Source organism: Budorcas taxicolor, chromosome 1 (assembly GCF_023091745.1).
Source record: "Budorcas taxicolor isolate Tak-1 chromosome 1, Takin1.1, whole genome shotgun sequence".
In the NCBI taxonomy this organism is placed as follows: domain Eukaryota; kingdom Metazoa; phylum Chordata; class Mammalia; order Artiodactyla; family Bovidae; genus Budorcas; species Budorcas taxicolor.
In genome coordinates this window covers 12,288,575-12,313,122 of record NC_068910.1, presented here as the reverse complement: position 1 = coordinate 12,313,122, position 24,548 = coordinate 12,288,575, and the positions used below count along the sequence as shown (strand labels likewise).

Sequence of the window (24,548 nt, the reverse complement as noted above, 5' to 3'; positions counted from 1 at the left end):
TCAGAGTCCCAGATTTTGCTCTTCAGTTTTTTTGTTTCAATAGAAACAAGTTCTTCCATATCAATAGTTGAAAAATGCCCTTATGCCAACATATTCTAACTTAACATCTGATCATTGGTAACCTCTATAAGCATAATTTTTTAAATTAATTAATTTATTTTAATTGGAGGCTCATTACTTTATGGTATGTAGTGGTTTTTGCTGTACATTGACATGAGTCAGCCATGGGCATACGTGTGTCCCACCATCCTGAGCCCCCCTCCCCGCTCTCTGCCCACCCCCTCCCCCTGGGTTGTCCCAGAGTACCCGCTTTGGGTGCCCTGCTTCATGCATTGAGCTTGCACTGGGGATCCGTTTTGCATATGGTAATGTACATGCTTCAGTGCTTTTCTCCCGTATTGTCCCACCCTTGCCTTCTCCCACAGAGTCTAAAAGTCTGTCCTATCTGTGTCTCTTTTGCTGTCTTGCATATAGGGTCGTCATTACTGTCTTTCTAAATTCCATATATATGTGTTAATATACTGTATTGATGTTTCCTTTCTGGCTTACTTCACTCTGTATAATAGGCTCTAGTTTAATGCATCTCATTAGAGCTGACTCAAATGTGTTCTTTTTAATGGCTGAGTAATATTCCATTGTGTACGTACCACAACTTCCTTTTGCGTTCATCTGCTGATGGACATCTAGGTTGCTTCCATGTCCTGGCTGTTGTAAACAGTGCTGCAGTGAACATTGGGGCGCATGTGTCTCTTTCAATTCTGGTTTCCTTGGTATGTTGGCCCAGCAGTGGGATTGCTGGGTCGTATGGCAGTTCACTTTCCAGTTTTTTAAGGAATCTCCACACTGTTCTCCATAGTGGCCAGGCTAGTTTGCATTCCCACCAACAGTGTAAGAGGGTTCCTTTTTCTTTGCACCCTCTCCATCTTTTATTGTTTGTAGCAGAGTCCCAGATTTTGGAGCAAAGACTCCTGCATAGTAGAGGCTTGGCAATATTTGAGTCTTCCCTCCCCCATTCCCCACCATGCCCTGCGGCATGTGGAATCTTAGTTCCCCCAACCAGGGATGGAACCTTTGCCCCCTGCAGTGGAAATGCTGAGTCTTAACCATTGGACCGCCAGAGTAGTCCCAGAGTGTATCTTTTTTTAAGAAAAGAAAAGGAAAATGGTTGTTTTCTTTTTGTTTATCCAGCATTATGATTTCAGCTGTTAGTTTTCTGAGTTTTTTTAACCTTGTCTCTGGATAGGACTTCATCAAATTTGGCTGCAACCAGGCTGACAGGTCCTTCGCACAGTAAAGGCAGCCTTGGTGAAGAGAGAAATCCCACTAGCAAGTATTACCGGTGAGAGAGAGTGTCTGAGAGCTGACCCATGTTTATGAGGATAAGCATGCTAGCATTTTCTTGATGACTATCTTGAAGTAATATCTTTGAGTGTAGTTGGCTTATTTTATGAAACTTTGTTGTCAGATATCTTATTTAAAAAGTATAGTAGGCCTGACTTCATGTCTGAGAAATGCTTAAGCAGAAATTGTCAGGTAGTGTTTAAAATTACCAGTAAAATGTGTCGTAAAATACTGAAAGAGTTTGTGTTCATAATACATTTTATTTTCATTGTTAAAATATGAGCATCTTTAGAATTAACCAGCAATTATGAGTGAATCTCTATTTTTCATAAAAAAGGAGTAGTGCTGCAAGTAGCCTGCTTTAAGGGCTTTCTATCTCTACTCCCTCTTTTCTGAGAGAAAAAATTTAGTCTTGGTTAAGATTGATTGTGGGGGATAGAAAAAGAACAAAGTAAATAGAGGAAGCAGCTGAATAGAAACTCTTTCTTTGATGTGAATGCCTTATTAACAGTTCCTGTTTCCTGTAAAGTAACCAGATTTTTATAACATCTTTCCCTGCCTTCTAATTGCTTGTTTTTTCCTTGTAGTAATAAAAGAGCAGTCCAAGGGGGTCGTTTATCTGCAATTACCATGGCACTTCAGTATGGCTCAGAAAGTGAAGAGGACGCTGCTTTAGCTGGTAGGCATTAAGTTGTGATTAGTTATGTGCCATCTCAGTGAATCCTTCTTCTTAAGGAAAATTGCAGTTATTTTGGTCTGGCTGGGAGTTTGTCTGTTTTTGGAGGACACACTTGTTTTGTTACGTTTTGATTGCACTCTTGGTTGTCAAACTTATCAAGAACTTACTACTGCTTTATTTTGTGTTAAAGCATGAATCTAAGTAAATAAATACTTGTGCAAAAACATTGTTTTGATAGCCTTGGCAGATCCTGGTTTCAAACCTGTGATGGTAAACAGTGCTGCTCATGCATGCATGTGTGTGTGCTCAGCCGTGTTCAGCTCTTTGTGACCTCATGGACTGTAACCCATCAGGCTCCTCTGTCCATGGGATTTGCCAGGCAAGAACACTGGAGTGGATTGCCATTTCCTCCTCCAAGGGATCTTCCCAACCCAGGCATCGAATCTGTGTCTCCTGCAAATCCTGCATTACAGGCAGATTCTTTACCACTGAGACATCGGGAAAGCCCAAAGTACTAGTGACACCATCAGGAAATCCCAGGAGGACATTCACATCACTTTAGATTTCTAGGTCACTGGCTTATATTTTCAGTAGACTATAATGTCTTCTCACCTAGAGCTTATGATTTAAAGATAGCTATAAATTATGGCAAACTTTCATTTAAATAATTGGGTACTAGAAATTCGAGTAAAACACACACTTCATAAAGGAGTAATAACGCAGCTATAGAGGTATATTTTCTGTCTTCCCCCTAAGTGTGATATTTTTTATATGTAGAGATAAAATTTGTTTTATGGAATTACTCTTGATTTTATAATCAAGTGTGACACAAAAGATTTTTCTAGCTGTATCTTTATTTTCTACTAAATCTATAGAAATTCATAATTATTGTAGACTACTAAAGTATAAATTTAATTTTTTGATTGTCATCTACAGATTATATTTTTTTAAACTTAAGTCAGTCCTTATCAAAAATTGAAAGAAACTTTTCTCTTTTCATTAGCTTTCTTTTTTGCCAACTATAGAAGTGACACACACATTATTTTTAGGTTTCCTTCTAGCATTTGGTTACTTCATTAACCTTATAGTAGTATAACAAATTGAAGGGAAATCATAGCACTTATAAGATTCTTACAAAGCGTTTATTGGCTTTTTCCCCCCCGAATAAATAGTACTTTTGTCACGAGAGGATTCTTATTTAGTAACCTCAGGTAGTAAAACAAAGTAGATGCCAACGAAATTTGTGTGTTGTAGATCCTTCAGGCTGTTATTCAGAACCTGTTCATCCTTAATTTAGTCAAAGTTTAATATACTTGGTTTTCTGCTTCCTGTTCCTGAAAAAAGCTTTAGGGGTAGGTACAGTGAAAATAGCAAAGAAAGGATAACTCATGATCTTGGAGCAACAAGAAAGCTGATGGAAAGAAGACATAAGAATTAAAAGTATGGCTTAGCATCTTGAGGTGATTCGTCTTCGAGGCAAACCACATTGTGTCTCCCTGAAGGGCAGCGAAGAAGGTGGAGAAAAGCACCTACTTGCAGTTACTTTAAGAAGAGCAATGAATGAGGTGGACAATGGGATACGAAAAACAGATAAAACTTCCAGTCTTCTCCCACCAAAATAAGGCAAGAAGGCAAAAAGAAACATAGAAGAAATGTGATACATGGAAACAGAGAAACAATTCCTAAAATTATAACTGAAATAAGTGTTAGTGGCCTGAATTTGCCAATTAAGACAGTTCCAGATTGGGTATTTTAAAAATCAAGTTATATACTGCTTACAAGAGACACATCTTAAATATACAGGAAAAGTGAATGTAAAAGGATGGAACAGAAAAAAGATACCCCTGGCAAATAATAACCAGATGGTAGTTACGTTGACTTTTGCTAAACTGGACTTTCAAACAATGCATTTCCAAAGATAAAATGAATTTACCTTATACTGATAAAAAGTTTATTGCATCAGGCAGATAAATCCTAAAAGGGTTCAGAATATATAAAACAAACAGATAGAACTTGGAGAAAGTGTCAACATTGCTGTTAGAGTGGGAGCCTGCTTCTATCAATTGCTAGATACACAGCCAAAAAAACCAGTGAAGACAGAGAAGACTTGAATATAATTCCTCGAAAGTTTATTTGTTTCCTATTTCTGCTAAAACAAATTGCCACAAACTTAGTGGCTTAAAACATCACAAGTTTATTCCCTTCTGCTCTCAAGGTCAGAAATCTAATATCAGGTTGTTGGCAGGCCGGTGTCCTTTTGGAGGCTGTAGGGGATAATGGACTTCCTTACATTTTCCAGTGTCTAGAGGCTGTCTGTATTCCTTGGCTCATGGCCCCTTCCTCTGCATGGAGAACACAGCATTTCAATCTCTACGTGTCACCCCATCTCCTTCTTCCTTTGACCTTCTTGCCTGTCTTTCATAAGGATCCTTGTGATTATGTTTAGTGCCCAGAGATTAATCCAGGATAATTTCCCAAACTCAAGATTCCTTTCAATCATATCTGCAGTCTCTTGCCATTTAAGTAATATTCACAAGTTCTGTGGATTAGAGCCTAGATTTGTGTGGGGGCTTATTATTCAGCCTACCACAACAAGTTGGTTATTAACAGGCAAGTATTCTACAGTTAGAGAATACATGTTCTTCCCTGGTTCACATGGAAGATTTACAAAAATTGGTCATGTACTTAGCCATAAAACAAATTTCAACAAATTTGAAAGATCAGGTATTATACAGACCATATTTCTGACTGTAATACAGCTGTGATAGCAACTAATAATGAAAAATAAATTTTTTACTTAGGTATTTTGTTTTTTTTTTAGTAGATCTTTATTTAAAAATCCAATCTGCCAGCTTAGTGTTTTCCACCAACTTGGGGAGCAGAAACCTCTCACAGGCTTCATGATCTTTTGCTTACGTGTTTTTTTTTTTTTTTTTTTTTAAGATAAATTTTTAAAAGGAGTAATTGTAATAGAAATTTAATTACTTAAATTTGAACAGTAACAATAATGAAAATAATATGTATCAAAAACAGTGGAGGTGCCACTAGTAGTTCCGACTGCTTCTATTCAGAAAGAAAAGCAGCTGAAAGTTAATGAACTAACAAGCATCCAAGATAAGTAAATAATAAGAAAAACAGAGATGTTAGATAAAAGATGGTAAAGCCAAGGACAGGAGATAATTCTTTAGAAAGGAAATCTCTAATGGAAAAGATCAATGAAGTCAAAAATTTTCCTGTTACAGCTCGTAATAAAATATGTAAATCTATAGCAAGATTGTAAAGAAATAGAAGGCACAAATAAAATATTAGGAGAAAAAGAGCATATAGAGCATATGTAGACAGCATAATGCAAATACATTTGAATGTTTAGATAAAATTGACAAATTCCTAGAAACTGATGAACGCCTGAAAACTGATTCAGGAATAAAAAGACTGATGAGTCATATCATCACTAAAGACATTAAATTGCTAATTAGAGATACTCCTGCATTGAAAACACCAAGCCATACATTCAAGGAACAGAATTATATAATAAACTCCTGCAGTGAGTAAAAAAAGAACTCCGCAATTTATTCTTTGAATCTGATATAAAACCAAAACCATACAAAATATAACCACACTGTGTCTAGCAGTATTTGCAATCCACATAAGCACACTGTATCTAGCAGTATCTGTAATACACAGCAACACAGTTGGGTTTATTTCAGGAATACTAGATTCAGTTCAGTTCAGTTGCTCAATCGTGTCCACCTCTTTGCAACCCCATGAATCGCAGCACACCAGGCCTCCCTGTCCATCACCAACTCCCAGAGTTCACTCAAACTCACATCATCGAGTCAGTGATGCCATCCAGCCATCTCATCCTCTGTCTTCCCCTTCTCCTCCTGCCCCCAATCCCTCCCAGCATCAGAATCTTTTTCCAATGAGTCAGCTCTTCGCATGAGGTGGCCAGTATCTGTAATACACAATAACATAGTTGGGTTTATTTCAGGAATACTAGATTAGTTCAGCATAAAAGATAAAAGTATTATTTACTGTATTAGTAGAATAAAGGAGCAAAACCATGGCGTTGGCTCAGCAAATGCATTTGATTAAACTACAAGTCTCATTCATGATAAAAGCTAAGCATACTAGGAGTAGAAGGGAACTTTCCTAACCTGATAAATGGCACTTTCAGTGGAGAAACATTTGTAGTATTCTCCTTATCATAAGAAACAGAGTTTAAAATGTTGTTGCTTCTTGTTCAAAGTACTAGCCAGCAAACAGTGATAACAGTGAGGCTGTAAGGATCAGAAGAGAAGGGTTTATAAGGATTGCAATCAATAAGAGTACTTTTTGAGTTTTCTATTTAAAAGACTACAGATAAATTGCTAGAGTTAATAATAATAAAATGCCAATGTAAATTATTATACAAAAATTGACTTCATTTCCAGAATCAAAATAAAAAGAAAATGTAATTTTAAAAAAAGATACAGTTTACAGTAACAGCAAAATATATTCCTAAATTTAAATTCAATAAAACATGTGCAAGAGCTTTATGAAAAGATTAGAGGTAGTGGAGTCAGGAAAGACTGCATAGTTTCCAACTTCTGGCTTTGCTTCTAGCTCCTTGACTCTTAAATCCCTTCTTGACTACTTTACAGGCCAGATGACCTTGGGCAGGTCATCAACTTCTCATGTCCAGTTTTCTCCTTTGGAAAAGAAATGACAGTACCTGTTCTGTATGGTGATGTTAGGATTACCTCAGAATGGTGCTTATCAAGCTCTTAATATGTAACTAAGTACTGAATAAGTGATTCTCATACTTGCCTGGGAGACATAGTGATTTTGGTTATCCTGATCCATCAAGAAATAATTTAAATCAGGTCCTTATACAGTTTAAGAGTTCAGAGAAATGAACAGTATATTTTGTATTTCTGTTAAAGTGATTGCATGTTTTGTTTTGGTGTTTCTATGATTAGCTTCTACCTAAAAGTTTTCTCAATAAAGGAAAACATGTTTCCTAAGGTCTGCTACAGGTAAATCTCTTTGATTTTGCCTCACTTTAAGTCAAATTTGTCAATACCAGCCCCCAGCTACATTTATCCTAAGCTATATGCTGTCGCTTTAGTTCTGGAGATCTGAGAATAACTGCTCCTTTTCTTGTCCAAGCACACATAAGCAAGGATCTCCAAAGATGGCAGAGAAACTGTTTTGTAACCTTTTAAAGACAGACAATTAGGGCTTCCCTTAGGTAAAAAAATCTGCCTTCTATAGAGGAGACTTACAGGAGACTTGGAGAAGATAGGGGTTCAATGCTTGGGCCAGGAAGATCCCCTGGAGAAGGAAATGGCACCCCACTTCAGTATTCTTGCCTGGAAAATTCCTATGAACGGAGAGCCTGGCAGGCTGTGGTCTGTGGGATCACAAGAGTCACAAGAATCCTACAGGACTGAGCAACTAAATTACAACAACCAAGACAGTATAACTTTTACTATGTAACATTCTGTTTCTATGTAACATTTCTCTTAAGTAAGCATACACTTTTAGTAAGCATTACTAACAGCATATTTAATGAAGGCTAGAGACTATTCTTTTAAAATAAGTATTCTCAAACACAGCATAATCTGGAAGGTTGTTAAAAGCTTTAAAAAATGTTTTTTTTAATTCCCCTTATAAATATCTTTTATGTCTTTGTAGCTGCGCGATATGAAGAAGGAGAATCGGAAGCAGAGAGCATTACTTCATTTATGGATGTTTCAAATCCTTTTTATCAGCTTTATGACACAGTTCGGAGCTGTCGGAATAACCAAGGCCAGCTAATAGCTGAACCTTTTTTCCATTTGCCTTCAAAGAAAAAATATCCTGATTATTATCAGCAAATTAAAACACCCATATCACTACAACAGATCAGGTAATACATCATTTACCTTACTCAGTATACATCTATTTTCTTGTGATTGAGCCTGTGCATATATCCTTCATTTCTAAAATGGATGAGGGTATAAAAATGTTTTTCATATGTCTAGACATGAACTTGAGCATGTACTTAAGCATATGATATGCTTAAGTATCACACCATTGTACATATGAGAAATAAATTTGATTAACTACAGATTACATTCTTTGTATTACAGTAGTGTCAAGAGACAGATAAACAGAAGGTATCCCAGCTATTCATTTGTGTGTCAGATTATGGATTATAAAAACAAATTATGCAGCTCAGAATTTAACTCTTCATTTCTTATAACTGCGCAAAAATTTCTCTTCCTATTCCTTTTATTGATATTTTAATCACAACAATTTACCTGCATGTAAAATTTTGTATCTTGGTTTCCCTTTTGAAGGGTCAACTCTTAGGGCATCTAATCTACTTCCTTTCCAAGGATGCGTGCTGAGCCAGTCGTGCCCCATAGGAGCTGGACCACCTTCCACTGTGCTCTTTCTTCATCAGAGCAGCAGGGAAATCTTGAGCAGTGCTGACCAGTAGCACTTTCTGTGATGATGAAATGTTACTTTATCTGTACTGTCTCTGGTAGCCACTCGACATATGACTGTCGAAAACTTGAAATGTGGCATAATGAAACTAGATTTCAAGTTTTACTTTATTTTGCTGTAAACAGACATGTGTGACCACTGTATTGCACAGCACAATCCTAGGAAGATGTGTTAGCAGAAGGAATATAGTTGAGTGTCATCAAAAGCAAAAAAAAAAAAAAAGGGAAGGGTAGGGAGGAGCTCGACAACATGGCTACATAGACCATCTTTGTTGTGCTGGGGCTTCATCCCCATGCTTTATTTCCTGTTCTACCCTTTCCTTCCCACTCCCATCCTTGATTAATATCTGACTGATAAATATCTGCAGATTTGTTATAGATTGTCATCTGTTAATACTAGTTTAGGTTCTCTATTGTTCTTTGTGGGTGTTGAGAATATCCAGCATGTTATCCTTGAAGTTAGCATGAATAAGTCCAAGGCTGTAATTTAAACTCTTGTTGCTAGCCACAGGTCGTGAGAGCTGAGTATGTGCTTAGTTGGTTTTTTTTTTTTTGCTTCATCCCAGAGAATCAAATGTTCTATTATAACATTCTTATCTCTGTAAGCACTTCATGGAATCTATATATGATTTTAGTAAATTTTAAGTAAAACTTTACATGTGTAGTGAATGATGTGTCATTCTAAGAGCAAAGTGTGGAATCTCTACATTAATTCTGTGAAGCTGTACACATAATGTGGTTCTTTACCTAATATTGTTTTTGTGACTTTGATGGGTAGCAGACAAGTGCTTCAGTCAAGCTTTAAAAGTCTGTCCTGTCTAAATCCATATAGCATTAAGGCAGACTGTGATGCTTCACTTTGTACCAGGTGTACAGGGACTTGGGATAGCCTTAGTGTTAGTAATAGCCTAAATGTCTGAGACAGCTATTACAATTCTTAAGACTTAAAGTAAGTAAAAACCTCAGTATTAAGCCATTGTGATTAATTATAATTGTTTGTGTTGGAGGAAGAGTAGCAGAAGGACTCTTAACATTACTCTGCCTCTCATTACCATCTTAAGACTGCTCTTCAGGGAATTCCCTAATGGTCCAGTGTTAAGACTCAGCACTTTCACTGTGGGGCCAGGTTCAATTCATGGTCGGGGAACTAAGATCTCACAAGCAGCACAGCACAGAACCACCCCCCCAACAAATAAAAACGGACTGCTCTTCATTTCCCTTATGCAACTCCCCTGGAGGTTAATGTTTATTATTCTACATGTTCCTTCATGTAGTTGCCAGTGCTTTCTCTTTTCTTTAACTCTCATCAAGAGGAATGACCTCTTATTTTCTGAAATGTGTAAATCACCATGATTCTTCATTACGGTAGCTTGAAACCTCCCTGATTTTTATCTCTTCCTAGGGTTTGCATGTAAGGGCTTCCCTGGTGGCTCAGTGCTAAAAAAATCCACCTATGAATGCAGCAGACAGCAGGTCTGTCCGTGAGTCGGCAAGATCCCCTGGAGGGGGAAATGGCAATCAGCTGTAGTATTCTTGCCTGGGGTTGCAAAGAGTCAGACACAGCTTAGCGACTGAACAACAACAGGATTTTCATGTAGCCGATACCAGGATTTTACCTTAGGAGTTTTGCTAATAAGTTTGCTTTGTAGTTGACCACCTTACTAGGTTCTCTTATTGCTGCTTGTAGTGTTTTATTCTTTTGGGTTTTCAGTTAAATTATCATGTTGTCTAAATATAGTGGTGCTTTTGTTCCTTCACTTTATATTTGGAAATTGTCACTTCCAGGCCTCTAGTCAGTATCACTGGTAAACTACCTTGTAATATTTGTCAAGATTTTTGCACTGAACTTTCAGGAACGGTGTTTCTGCATATTCAGAATGGAAGGTTCTAGCCCTGTGTTTGTCTTTCACAGAACAAAGCTAAAAAACCAAGAATATGAAACTTTAGATCATTTGGAGTGTGATCTGAATTTAATGTTTGAAAATGCCAAACGCTATAATGTTCCCAACTCGGCCATCTACAAGCGAGTTCTAAAACTGCAGCAAGTCATGCAGGTATGATTTCTTGGTTTTGCTAAGTTGTTGTATGTATAATTGAGTGTGTTAAGATATGTGATTTTCCTCCAGCAATGTCAGGTCATTCGTTTTAGCCACAAGTACTGATTTTTTTTTTTAGTATTTTTCTAAGAGCTTTCAGGACTATGCAGAGTAGAAATAATAGTTTAGACTGGGTTAGCTTTGTGAGTGGAAGAAGCAGGGATTTGTCCCTGAGGAGTAATTTTAGGGTTATGAGGATGCTTCCCTCCAATCACAGATGCTATTTTGCATTCAGATTTTATTTATTTGGTTCTAGACACTGTCTCTCTTGAGGTAGTGTTGGTTCTAGGAGAAGGGTCATCTTTAGGCTAATTCATCATTGTACAGTGTCCATGAGTTGATTGAATTATTTCTAAGAGCACACCTTGGAGGGCATCTGAGGCCATGGGTCATCTCAGTATTTTGAGAAAAAAGGGCATAGATATGAAATACAAATTGTGTCTACCTGTCAGTTTTGGTAGAATCTTCCTGGAAAGAGAATCTCAGAGCAAGGAACAACAAAAGCAATTTTATATCACCTGTAGAATCTCCATTTTTATATGGTCAGCTCTGTGATCCATGTTGAGGATGTCAGTATTTTGTTTTCAGAACTCTGTGTGTGTTCCCTAAGTCTGCTATCATTGGACTTTAGCTCTCTTTGGCAGAAGGTCTTTAAAAATGCATGTGTTGAAAAGTAGATCTTATTTCACCTCTCACTTTAAGCTTTGTTCTTAGTCACACTGTTGCTTAAGTCAAGGGTGCTAAAGGCTAGCTTTGACTTGGCTTTACTGAAATACGGACACCAGAGCAGGGTGCCCCAACAGCTTGTCTCAGTGCTTTGAACAAATTGGTGTCCTTCGGAGTCTTAAATTCAGTTTAGCTAGAGTTGATTCCTCAACTCTCTGGATCCATTTTTTTTAACCTATTTTTCTGTCATGCAAACTTTTGTTAAATTGGGTTATTGAAAATGTTTAATGACTTCTTTTTGATTTTGAGTATTCTACGTGTGGTTGTATCTTTCTGCTTGAATCTGATGTGTCTAGCTCTTTAATATTAATATATTCTAGAAATGCTCAGCAGAATGAGCTCGACTCCTGGGATATCTTCTGTTTTAGGCAAAGAAGAAAGAGCTTGCTAGGAGAGACGACATTGAGGATGGAGACAGCATGATTTCTTCAGCCACCTCTGATACTGGTAGTGCCAAAAGAAAAAGGTATATATTCTTCATATAACTGGAGACATCGTCTCAGTTTGTTTTTTCAGATTTAAGTGCAGAAAATTGTTTCTGTAAGCTGTCAAGTATGAATTATAAAATTTAATACTTTATAACATTTAATTCATTTGTTAATTGTATGATTAGTGTTTTCTTGGTAACGTGTTTTTAGATAACATATTTTAAAATAATTATTTATATAGCCTGGTGAAATCTGTTATTCTTTTTGCTATCCAGGTTATTTTGTTTTAATGTGGCATTGTTAAGAAGCCCTTTAAATCTAATTTAGGCAATTTCTATGTGGTGATTTAAAAAAAAAGTCAGTCATTATTCTTACCCCTTTGTTTTCCCTTGTTAATCTGATCTTTATTTGCTATTTTAAGGATGTCATATAAAGTACCAAGTTACAACTTCTTGTAGTTCATAACAGGTTAAGCTAGATATTTGTTTTTCTTTTCTTTCTAATCTTTCTCTCAACTTCCCTAACCCTTCCTTTTTCTCATGGGTTTTATGGAAGGGGACCTTACTGTGAGATTCTGAAGCTGGACTCCTATAAAGAATCATGCAAGACCATCTCTTTTGTCTGCACCTCCCACATGGAGTTTTTCTGATTTGATCTTTGTGGAACACCTTTTTCTTCCTGAGCCTTAACTGTCTCACCATCTTTATGATAACAGGGAGGAAACCTTAAACAAAGAATAAGTTCATCACTAATAGCAGGGCCTGACAGATTCAAAATTGAATGAAGTCATTAGTAACTATTAATGCAGTTCTGTTCATGTATTGTAGATCCACTGACACCAGACAATTTTTTTAAAATGGTTTAGAAAAGAGAAGCTGTCTTGTCTTTCCCTGTAAATAGCTTTTGAGAAATTTTTTTTAGCAATGAAAATAACTTTGCTATGCTATGCCAAGGTAACTAAATTGATTGGTGTGCCCTGAGGTATGAGTCTCCTCCATTACTGGCCTATGAATTTCATCCTTCCAAGTTCTTAATTCCTTGTTATACCAGGGACAACGGAGGAAAAATGTGAGACCAGATCAGAGACATCAAATCAAGAACATCTTTGAGTGTAATTATATAACTACTACAGCATCACCTGTGTTTTCCAGATCAGTCACCAATCAAAGATAAAAACTTCTCAGGCAAAAGAAGGTAATGGAGGCAAAAGTGATGGTACAATTAGTGCCAACACTGAATGACAAGAGAGATCTTAAACTAGTTGAGTGTTAAGAAAACAGTTCCAAGGAGGCATTAGCCCAGGCCAGATCCTTAAAAAATCCCTACGGCTTGTACTTTGTGGGACAACCCAAGTGGATGAAAGGAAAGTTATTACTCTAATTAAAACCTCCCATAAAAAGAAAGCTAAGCATTATGTTCTCAAAATAATAAAATCCCACTTTAGAGAGAAAGTCTTTTCATGCACAGGTTTCCTAGGAAGTGTTTTGTTTAATGAAGTGAAAAATACAAGTAAGAGAAGAGCAAATATAAATCATAGCTAAAGCAGTAAAAGAACACATCTGGGTTTGAAATACAGACACGAGCACACATGAAGAGGTTGAGAGAAGCAAGTCCTGTACTTTGGACTGTGACAAAGGAAATACGTAGCAAGCCTTTTAGAAGGTAGTTATGTTGAGAGGTTTTGGTAATAAGAAATGGACTCCTCCAGAACTCAGGTAAACATCACAGCCTGATAGGTGAAGTTAAGCATGTCCAGAGAAGGCAGGGCCAAGTTTTCCAAATACTGCTTGACTTGACTCTGAAGTATTGAATACGGTTCTGTCTTTGCCTTATTTTTTTCATGTCAAAGATTGTGAAAAAAATTACTGCGGGTATGTTCTCTTCATTCTGGAAATACATTCTTCTCTCCAACCCCTCTACCCTAAAATCCACCTGCTGTCTTCCTTGTTGAAATGTTCCAAGTATTCTTAAAACCTTTTATCCTTTGGATTAAATGATCCTCTTTTTTCTCAACCATATTTGGTTTATACATGACCTCCAATGTTGCTTGTTTTGTTTCTCTTCACATGTAATGTTTGTTTCTGCTTTCCCAGGAACACTCTTGACAGTGAGATGTTGGGTCTCAGGAGGCTCTCCAGGTGTGCAGTCCTTTTTTATGCATAAACATGTTTTTTTTTAAGTGTAACTTCTATGGCATGGTCAGCACTGATTAGCCGAAAAGTGCAGTCTTAAGCATGTGAAATAATGGTTTTTATTTGGATGCCAGTTTGTCTTATGAATAAAGAAAACAGTATAGTTTAGGAGTATGGTTAGTAAAATTAACTGAGGATTAGCCTAGATATAGTCAGGGCCCTTAATTTGTTGCCAGCTTTGCCCGGGGCAGCAAGCCCCTGCACCAGTCATCGTGGCTGTGCTTCTGCAGCAGAGGTAGAGGCTGAGAATGTGGTGGCGTTGGTTGTATCCAGGGGCTGGCGGGTGCAGATTTCTTTTCTGAAACGTCTCTTATAGACTGGGGATGGTGGAGGGATCAGAATCAGTGTTGATAATCCAAGTGATACCAGTCTGTTGGTGCCTATGCATTGGGCTAGTGCTTCTTGAGCATGAATACATTTCCTTAGTCTCTGCTCTTGTTTGTGTTTTATTTCTTTAAAGCCATCCATTCTTTTGCATGTTACTTATGATTTTAAAAACAGCCCTTCAGTTGCCATATGTAGTCCTAGTAATCATCTTATGGTGCTTTTATTTTTTGCCTCTGCCATCTGGCATTCATGGAGTGTCAGTTGCTTGCAGAACACCAGACTGTCCTCTTTCAGGTCACAAAGGAAAAGTTGAGTCATCATCTCTACTTTTCAGGAATTTACTGACCGGGAAATGAGGCAGGTTGTAAACAAAACTGTGTGAAGCACACAGTTGTATAGTTGTATGGAAGTGTTGTGTGATTGCCCAAATAGCTTTCAGAAATGTGATTTCCCTATCATGCTTTTCTTTGAAAGTTAGATGTTTGAAGTTATCTACATTTGCTACCATACGTAGTCCATACAGTTACTGTTTTAGTATCTTCTTCCTACTGTTTTCCTTAAGAAAAGTTTTCTTAATTGGTAAATTTAAGAAAAAGACCATGGATTGGTATTTCTTTTACATGACTCATAGTATGTGGCACTTGATTCTGAGCAGAAGAGGAAGCAGAAGTGTGGAGTACTGTTATAACCCCATACTCTGTACCCTGACTGCCCAGGTTCAAATCACAGTTCTTATTAGCTCGATGATTTGAAGCTCATCACAATTTTCTCATCTGAAGAAAGAGTTGATGACAAAAACTTACATAGGATTGCTGTGAGGACCTGATTGCTTAATATGCCTGAAACTCACAGAACTGGGCCTGAATACTCACTGAATCTGGAAGTATTTCCTGTTGACATCAAGGCATGGTAGATTTCATTTTGTTTTCGGTCAGATGTTATTAAACTGGGAAAGTCACTAAGATGAATAAAAAGATTTTGCTCCTTGTAGATGAAATACAAAAGCCTTGTAAAAGAAGGAACCTTTGGGTTTACCTAGCTTCACAGCAGGCATCACTAGAGATCTAGGGCCAGAGAGGTAAAGGCCGGGAGACCTTGAAGCCTGTGAGCCGGGTTGACTTTGATTAGAGGCCCTTGGTAAGAGCTGGCTTTTTGTCATTTATTTGTATGATAAAAGCAGCCTGGTGACTATCACTGATTCAAATCTCAGTTCTGATTATGGCCTTAGGTACTCACTTAAGTCTCCAAGCCTCTGTGTCTACATCTCCAAAATCGGGGTAATAATTGTACTTGGTTCTTAGAATTTGAGGATTAAATGATAAGTGCTTAGCATAGTCCCTGGCATGTGGTAGAAGAGTTATTTGTAACTGTAAATAGGAATCTTTTATGTATATCAAATGCAAATATGTACTAAGTAATAGCTTCATAGTAAAAATAATAAGATTTAAGAAAGTGGTCAGCCACAAACTATGAAGGTTAGGACTAACACCATGGCATGAAAAAAGGGAAGATCAGATCTAGAAGGGCTGTGAAGGTCCCCTAGGACTTGGGGACAAACTAAGAGAAGCAAAAAGTGACATTGACTCCAGTGTTTTAGGCTGAGTTTGGGGGTCAAAAGGATGGTAAGGTGGTGGTCTTGGAAAATCAGGGATTCAGCCTGAAGCCTCCACTAACTCATGATCTTTTTGCAAGTTAGAAAAAGTACCCACTTCTCAAGACACTTGATGTTCATTTATTGGAAAATTGCTGTAATATAATGACTTTGTTAGCACAAGACCATAGTGCTAACAAGACCGTAAACTTCTAAAACTGTATGTTTACTGTAACAGCGTCTGTGATCTGGATCAACACCCTCTTCAGTATATGACACCCTTAAGCGCATAATGATGAGCAGCCCTGGTTTGGAACTCTCTTTAGGCTTTTTTTACCTAAGTATGTTCACAGGTCCTGATTAAAAAAGAATGAGTGTGCTAGTTACCAGGTCTGGGATTTAATTATGCACCTTTCCCAAAATAGGGAAGAGTGAACTAACTGTTTACAGCTAATAGTCTCAGGGAGGAAAGACGCAGGATGAATAGAGGGGTTCTGAGAGAATTAAAAATCATGTGGCCGTGGCCTTTGAAAACAGTCAACAGAAAGCATCAAATAGGGTGATACGGTAGCTGTCTTTTTGTGATGTAGAGTTTATGTCATTTCAGAAGTGTTTGAAGTTACTTTCAGAAGTGTGAACATAATAAGATTCAGCATCATGTTGGAAAAGGATAAAGCAAATAAACCAGCCACTCAAGCTAATACAGTTATAGAAGAATATGAAGTTTAGCTCTGAGTTTTTTCTGGCAGTTAGATGGAAAGTAATGGGCCAGTGGTTCTTGGTTTCAAAGGCAATATAAGGATCTGGAAAAATGTAAACAAAATAACAAAGCTGGATTAGTTCAGAGAAGATTGTGTGACCCTAATAACAAAAATTTTGCTTGCCTTTGAGGATGGAAACCAGTTACACATCACTCTCTTAAAGTGAATCATACAACTGGAGTTGTATGCTTATCAGTAAAACATCCTATTAGTGTAAAAAGTCCTAAAACAGTAAATGTCAACTATTAGAACAGTTATCAAATTCTGTGATATCAAATCCAGGTTCTGAAGTTTTTTCTTTAGAGGCTTCTTGAAGGCTAAAGATGTCCAGTCTCTGCCCAGTTGTGCAGAGCTCTGCGATGCTGGAGCTTTGTCCTGCCTCCCCCTTCCATTATTCACTTGCTGAAGTCCTGAACTGAGAGAGTTGTTCCCTTCTCATCATCATCTGGGGATGCCTCTTTGGAGAAATAGTTAGCATTAGATGAAACTTCGCCTAGATTGCTGTCATCAAATAATCACTTACTTGACATAGACACCAAAATACTGAGTGGGGATATGACAGGAATGATTCCAGAGCCACCAGTGGAAATGAGCAGCCCCAAGTGAAGACACAGGTGACAAGGATGATCCCAGCTCTAGGCAGTGGAGTCCTTTGTGTCTCCTAATTGGATCACTTTCAGGTTGCCCTGTGCTCTGTGATGTTAGGAAGATAGGTGTTTTTGAGACTTTTAAAATCTTTACATAGAGTATTTATTTTCTCATCTGTTATCCTTTATTTGAGTTTTCTTTTTTTAAAAATAAAAGCATATTAAACCTCATGGAGAAAATATCTGGCCTTCGTCTTCTTTATGACCCAGGAGTAGATTGAGTGGCCACAGGACTGGAGTAAGGAGATCCATTTGGCCACATAGTTTGCTTCAGTAATGAACTCCCTTCCATTTGTAAGATAGGGACTGGATAGAAAATATTTACCTCCAGATGTGACACTGTGCCCTTTTAGTAAGTGTTGAATAGAAAGTAAGTCATGGGTTATTTATTTTTATTACCTATCTCAGAGACTGATGGTTTGCTGGTTCAAGTCTGGCTAGTCTTAGATATCTGTGTCCTGAGGTCATATAAACAGTGGGCCAGACATCATATTGGAAGATCATCTCTTCTAATAATTCATTAATTCTAATAATTGTAATAATTCATTGGACATCTCACCTTGGGCAAGTCATTTAACTTCTCTGAGCCAGTTTCCTCAATAATTAGGAGGCTAGCCCATATGTTCTCTTACGCCTTTTTGTAACTCAGGTTGTAATCTGTAGTCCCTTGTACTTTGTCCTGTGGTACTAGGACATCTATTTCCTAGCACAACATCTCATTGGGAGAATTTGGACAAGATAGGGATTCATACTCAAGGATGAAAATTTACTCGGGAGCTTAGGTGAACCACAGACCATTTATTCTTTAAGCTAGGCTGGGATTGTGGAATAATGGAGGGAGGGAGAAGGGACTGACCATGATAGCGTAAATGCCTGAGACATTTGTACCCACTGTGGAGATACTAGTCTGTCAGACAGCATCCCTTTTGTTCTGGTAACCAGAAAATGCAGGTGTTCAGGAGTGATTGTCTTAGGAGATGGAACACTTCTCTTTGTGTTTGTTTGCTTGTTTAAGGGAGAACTGTTAGTAACAGTAGGGAATCAGCAGTTTTATTCCACTTTTTCTTTGTTCTTCAAAAAATTGATAATAGAATTTCATTTTCTTTGGTGTTAGACAATACTTTTTTCAAGCATTGCATTTCATAAAGATTCTAAACAGGTTTGTCTGGTGTTCTTAGGTACTCCTGCCAGTCACTGTGTTTTACCTGTTTTGGAAAATTTCCTAATATTTGCTTATAGCTTCCAGCATGTTTACTGTGTTTGTGCCATATATAATAAATAAATTGTAATCATTATGAAGCACCTGTCCACAAGATTAATTTATTTCATATTCATTCTTCTATCAAGAAAACTAAACCTGTTCTCATTTTTCCCCTTTCTTACTTCCAACAGTAAAAAGAACATAAGAAAGCAGCGAATGAAAATCTTATTCAATGTTGTTCTTGAAGCTCGTGAGCCAGGCTCAGGCAGAAGACTTTGTGATCTATTTATGGTTAAACCATCCAAAAAGGACTATCCTGATTATTATAAAATCATCTTGGAGCCAATGGACTTGAAAATAATTGAGCATAACATCCGCAATGACAAATATGCGGGGGAGGAGGGAATGATAGAGGACATGAAGCTGATGTTCCGCAACGCCAGGCACTACAACGAGGAGGGGTCCCAGGTAAGGGCACGTGGGGATCCTGACAGGCTCCCAACTGTGATGACTCCTTTCAATGACTAGCTTAATATTTTGTCTTTCCTTAATTGTTTAAAATTGGAGGCAGGACATTGTGAAGGTTAAAACTTTATACCCTGTACAGTTACCCCTCATTGCCTTGTGGGAGGGGATTGGTTCCAGGGGTTCCCAGACCCCTGCAGCACCGAAATCCATAGAGTCTCAAGTCTCTTGTTTGAAATGTCATTACAATGTCATAATCTGACATCTTAGATTTGAGTCCTATCTTGCTAATCCCTGTGTAAGTGACTTATCTTTTCTGAGCCTCATGTGTAAAATGGGGTTAATAATAGTACTTGCATTAGGGTTGTTGTGGGATTAGAATGAGCTCATGTTGACAGAATATGTTACATAGTGCCTGGTATTCAAACACTCAAATGAAAGCCAAGGACATTAAAATCTTTTATCATTATTGTTACTACTATCCTCAGTTGCCATACTGCTGTAAGGATAGTCCATAAAATGATATAATTAGATAAATAGAATGGGAAAGACTAGAGATCTCTTCAAGAAAATTAGAGATACCAAGGGAATATTTCATGCAAGGATGGGCACAATAAAAGACAATGTGGACCTAACAGAAGCAGCAGATACTAAGAAGAGGTGGTGAGAATACACAGAAGAGCTGTACAGAAGAGGTCTTCATGACCCAGATTACCACGGCGGTGTGATCACTCACCTAGAGCCAGACATCCTGGAGTGTGAAGTCAAGTGGGCCTTAGGAAGCATCACTACAAACAAAGATAGTGGAGGTGATGGAATTCCAGTGGAGCTATTTCAAATCCTAAAAGATAATGCTGTTAAAGTGCTACACTCCATATGCCAGCAAATTTGGAAAACTCAGCAGTGGCCACAGGACTGGAAAAGGTCAGTTTTGATTCCAATCCCAAAGAAAGGCAATGCCAAAGAATGTTCAGACTACGACACAGTTGCACTCATCTCACACGCTTGCAAAGTAATACTTAAAATTCTCCAAGCCAGGCTTCAACATGAACCAAGAACTTCCACATACTCAAGCTGGAGTTAGAAAAGGCAGAGGAACCAGAGATCAAATTGCCATCATCCATTGGATTATAGAAAAAGCAAGAGAATTCCAGAAAAACATCTGCTTCATTGACTACACTGAAGCCTTTGACCGAGTGGATCATAATAAACTGTGGAAAATTCTTAAAGAGATGGGAATACCAAAAGCAACAGTTAGAACCAAACCTGGAACAACAGAATTCTTCCATATTGGGAAAGGAGTACATCAAGGCTGTATATCGTCACCTGCTTATAATAACTTATGTTCAGAGTACGTCATGTGAAATGTTGGGCTGGATGAAGCAGAAGCTAGAATCCAGATTGCAGGAGAAATATCAGTAACCTCAGATATGTAGATGATTACCCTTATGGCAGAAAGCGAAGAGGAACTGAAGAGCCTCTAGATAAAGGTGAAAGAAGAGAGTGAAAAAACTGGCTTAAAACTCAACATTCAAAGAACGAAGATCCTGGCATCTGGTCCCCTCACTTCATGGCAGATAGATGGGGAAACAATGGGAACAGAGGCAGACTTTATTTTCTTGGGCTCCAAAATCACTGCAGATGGTGACTGCAGCCATGAAATTGACAGATGCTTGCTCCTTGGAAGGAAAGCTGTGACCAACCTGTGTGTGAAGTCGCTCAGTCGTGTCCGACTCTTTGCGACCCCGTGGACTGTAGCCTACCAGGCTCCTCCCTCCATGGGATCCTCCAGGCAAGAGTATTGGAGTGGGCTGCCATTTCTTTCTCCAGGGGATCTTCCCGGCCCAGGGATCGAACCCGGATCTCCTGCATTCCAGGCAGATGCTGTAACCTCTGGGCCACCAGGGAAACTATACAGCATATTAAAAAGCAGACACATTAGTTTGCTGACAAAGGTCTGTGTAGTCAAAGCTGTGGTTTTTCTAGTAGTCATGTAAGAATGTGAGAATTGGACCATAAAGAAAGCTGAGTGCCAAAGAATTGATGCTTTTGAACTGTGGTGTTGGAAAAGACTCTTGAGAGTCCCTTGGATGCGAAGAGATCAAACCAATCAATCCTAAAGGAAATCAATCCTAAGCATTCATTGGAAGGACTGATGCTGAAGCTGAAGCTCCAGTACTTTGGCCACCTGATGTGAAGAACTGACTCATTAGAAAAGACCCTGGTGATGGGAAAGATTGAAGGCAGGAGGAAAAGGGACGACAGAGGATGAGATGGTTGGATGGCATCACCAACTCAATGGACATGAGTTTGCGCAAACTCTGGGAGATGGTGAAGGACAGGGAAACCTGGTGTGCTGCAGTCCATGGGGTCACTGAAGAGGTGGACACAAATAAGCACCTGAAAAACACCTACAGCAATATAAATATTAGGATATTTTCAATAATAGACCTTTCAATAATTGATTTTGTTAGGAAGCATCTTGATTTTCAGTTCTTCATCAGTAAAGCTATGATATAGTCTTCCTTTCATTTATTTTATACTCAGTATCCTTTATCTACTTTATTTTTTATTAATAAATTGAAGTATAAGTGACACGCGTTTCAAGGGTACAACATAGTGATTGAATATTTGTATATATTGAAAATGATCACATTAAGTCTAGTTAACATCCATCACCATATGCAGTTAACAACATTTTTCTTGTGATGAGAACTTGTAAGATCTACTGTCTTAGCATCTTGCAAATATACAGTCCAGTGTTACTAAGTATAGTTGCCATGCTGTACATTACATCCCCATGGCTTGCTTATTTTATAATTGAAGTTTGTGCCTTTTGACCCCTTCACTCACCTTGCCTGTCCTCTGGCTGCCACCAGTCTATTCTCTGGATCTATGAGCTTGAGATTTTTGGGGGGCCGAGGAAGGGTATTTTAGTGTCCTTATAAGTGAGATCATATAGTATTTGTATTTCTCTGTCTTACCTTATTTCATTTAGCATAATGCCCTCAGGATTTGTCTTTCATCTTGTCGCAAATGGCAGGATTTCATTCTTGTTATGGCTGAGTGATATTCCTGTCTGTGTGTGACGTTTTCTTTATCCAGTCACTCTTTCATGAACACTTCGGTTGATCCTGTATCTTGGCCATTGTAAATATGCTGCAGTGAACATGGTTTGGGGGTCCATAGATCCTTTCTGAGTTTTCTTTGTCTACTCTAAGTTTCCCAGAAATGAAAGTACATTTTCAAATCATTTATATTTCCATTCTTATGTTATTGCATTTCAATATAAAATAAGGTAGGTGCTGAGGGTGCTTGTAATCAGAGAAATGGTTCTCTTCTGTCATAGGGGTTTACACTGTCCTCAGTGTCATTGGGTAATGTGTCACTTGTCTGCCACTGGTAGAGAAAAAAGCCACCCTTAGGAGAGGTTGACAAAGAAGAGAGGTCATTTACTCCCTCAGTCCCTCTGCTCTGGTGGTATTCAGGGTGGAGAGCCTTTGGACTGGGGTTGGGGGCCGGGAGTGTGGGAGGAGGCAACTGTGGGGGCCAAGCCATTGGGTGAGTAGCTTTGTCCATGGCTATATATTATCACCCTTGGCTCAGTCTTCAGAGAGAGAGAGAGACCAAGCAGAGGTGATTGCTTTTCACAAATCAGATTCCAGGCTGTGAATGCACACTGATATGAAATCTCTTTTAATAATATTTGAGATGTTTTTCTCCAGCTATCATATATTTTTAATTTCCATTGAGCTAAGTCTGCTACTTACAGGGTCCAGTGTAAGAGAGATTTATGAAGAAACAGCCCATGTAAATATGTTTCAGAACTTCTGCAGAAACTTGTAGTGATTCTACTACAGTAGGTCTCAAACTTCAGCTATGATGTAGCTGCACATTAGAAATACCTGGAAAGCTTTAAACAATGAACCAAGACCCACCCCACAGAGATGTGATTTGTTGCTCTGTTGTGATCTCAGGCTTTATTTCTTTAGTTCTCAACTGTCCTAACCTGTGTTTTTAAAACTTCTTCATGGATACATATTACACTTCAATAGAAAGCTTCTTAGAAAATAATTTTAGTTATATTTGTAATTGAATATAGGTGTACAACGATGCACACATCCTGGAGAAGCTACTCAAGGATAAAAGGAAAGAGCTGGGCCCACTCCCTGACGATGATGACATGGCATCTCCCAAACTCAAGCTGAGTAAGGCAGCCTCACACTTCATGCTTCAGTTCAGTCTGTCAAGTATGGGTTGGTTGGTTTGGTTGCTAAGTCGTGTCTGACTGTTGTGACCCCATGGACTCTAGCCTGCCAGGCTCCTCTGTCCATGGGATTCTCCATGCAAGAATACTGGAGTGGGTTGCTATTTCCTGATTTACTGAAATATTTAATTAATTGGTGAATATAATTGAACTTGCACTCCAGCACAGAGTTTCTTGATTTCTCTCAAGCACTCTCTTCTGTATTTTAAGTAAACATAAAAGCGCGTGAGGAATAGAAGAATATTACGTCAAAAGGTTTTGTTTCCTTTTTTTGAATGCGGTGGACGTTTTATAAATGTTAAATAGTGAGAATAGATACTTTTTCTACATGTGATGCCTGGAAAAAGTATAGGGGCAGGTTTTAATTTTCTTCCTGTTTTTCGGTCTGTTGCTAAGTTACTGGAATTAAAAGTGAGTCCCTCCTAGACGGAATTTGAGAGGTTAGAGATGTCTAGTTATTGTACGTAAGTTAGCTATCTGTTGAGTGTGGGCTGTGAATGGTTGTTACGTTAAAAACTGTGAGAGGGACTTCACTGGCAGTCCATTGCTTAGGACTTTGCCTTCTGGTGCAGGGGTTAGGGTTTGATCCTGGTTGAGGAGCTGAGACCCCCAAGCCTTGCAGTGAAACAAACAAACAAAAAACCCACATAAAACAGAAGTAGTATTGTAGCAAATTCTGTAAAGACTTTAAAAATGGCCCAAGTCCAAAAAAAAACAAACTGTAAAGAGAAAAAAGAAAGCAAAAATAATTAGTACCATTGGGCTAAAGAAGAAGTTTCTGCCTTATTTAAAATATATAAATAAATACCAAGCAAATGATAGTGGTGGTGTCAAATATTCTTTAGAGCCATATTTGCTAAAATGGAAAGAACAAACTTTAATTTCTTTATATGGATTGACTAAACTGAATTTGCAGTAGTTTTGGGTATGATTTATTGCTTAAGTGATCATTCCTTTTTGTTAAGCTACTTATTTATTTTTTCATGTAATTATAAAAGCATACAGAAATGAAAACCTTTTAATTTTTCACTTGCAGGAATGAAAGTCTCCTAATTTATAGGGACATAATATCTTTTAAAACTAAAATTAATTATATAAGTTGAGTTAAGAAACTAATGACAGATACTCTAATAGTAACTGTATTAGTTACTGTTTAGTTAACAGTAAATATAGAACTAAATATATATAAATGCATGTATATATATTTTTAAAGTTCAGGGAGAGGAGATTTTACCATGCAGTGTCAATTTTCTCTTCATTTCTCAATGTTATATTAGGAAAAACTCAAAACATACACAGATGTAAAGAATAGTACAGTGAATCCCTGTCTGTACCTGTTACTCAGCATTTA

General features: G+C 37.9%; 1 protein-coding gene across 1 annotated transcript in view; it reads left to right on the top strand.

The window, feature by feature from the left end:
• PBRM1 (polybromo 1) overlaps positions 1–24,548 on the top strand; it is a 94,316-nt gene that overhangs the window by 25,682 nt on the left and 44,086 nt on the right. Inside the window, exons 10-17 of the mRNA XM_052637117.1 lie at positions 1,244–1,339; positions 1,929–2,020; positions 7,700–7,913; positions 10,409–10,550; positions 11,687–11,784; positions 13,840–13,884; positions 18,657–18,933; positions 23,033–23,138. Coding sequence (XP_052493077.1) covers positions 1,244–1,339; positions 1,929–2,020; positions 7,700–7,913; positions 10,409–10,550; positions 11,687–11,784; positions 13,840–13,884; positions 18,657–18,933; positions 23,033–23,138 — 1,070 coding nt within the window. The remainder of the gene's footprint in view (positions 1–1,243; positions 1,340–1,928; positions 2,021–7,699; positions 7,914–10,408; positions 10,551–11,686; positions 11,785–13,839; positions 13,885–18,656; positions 18,934–23,032; positions 23,139–24,548) is intronic.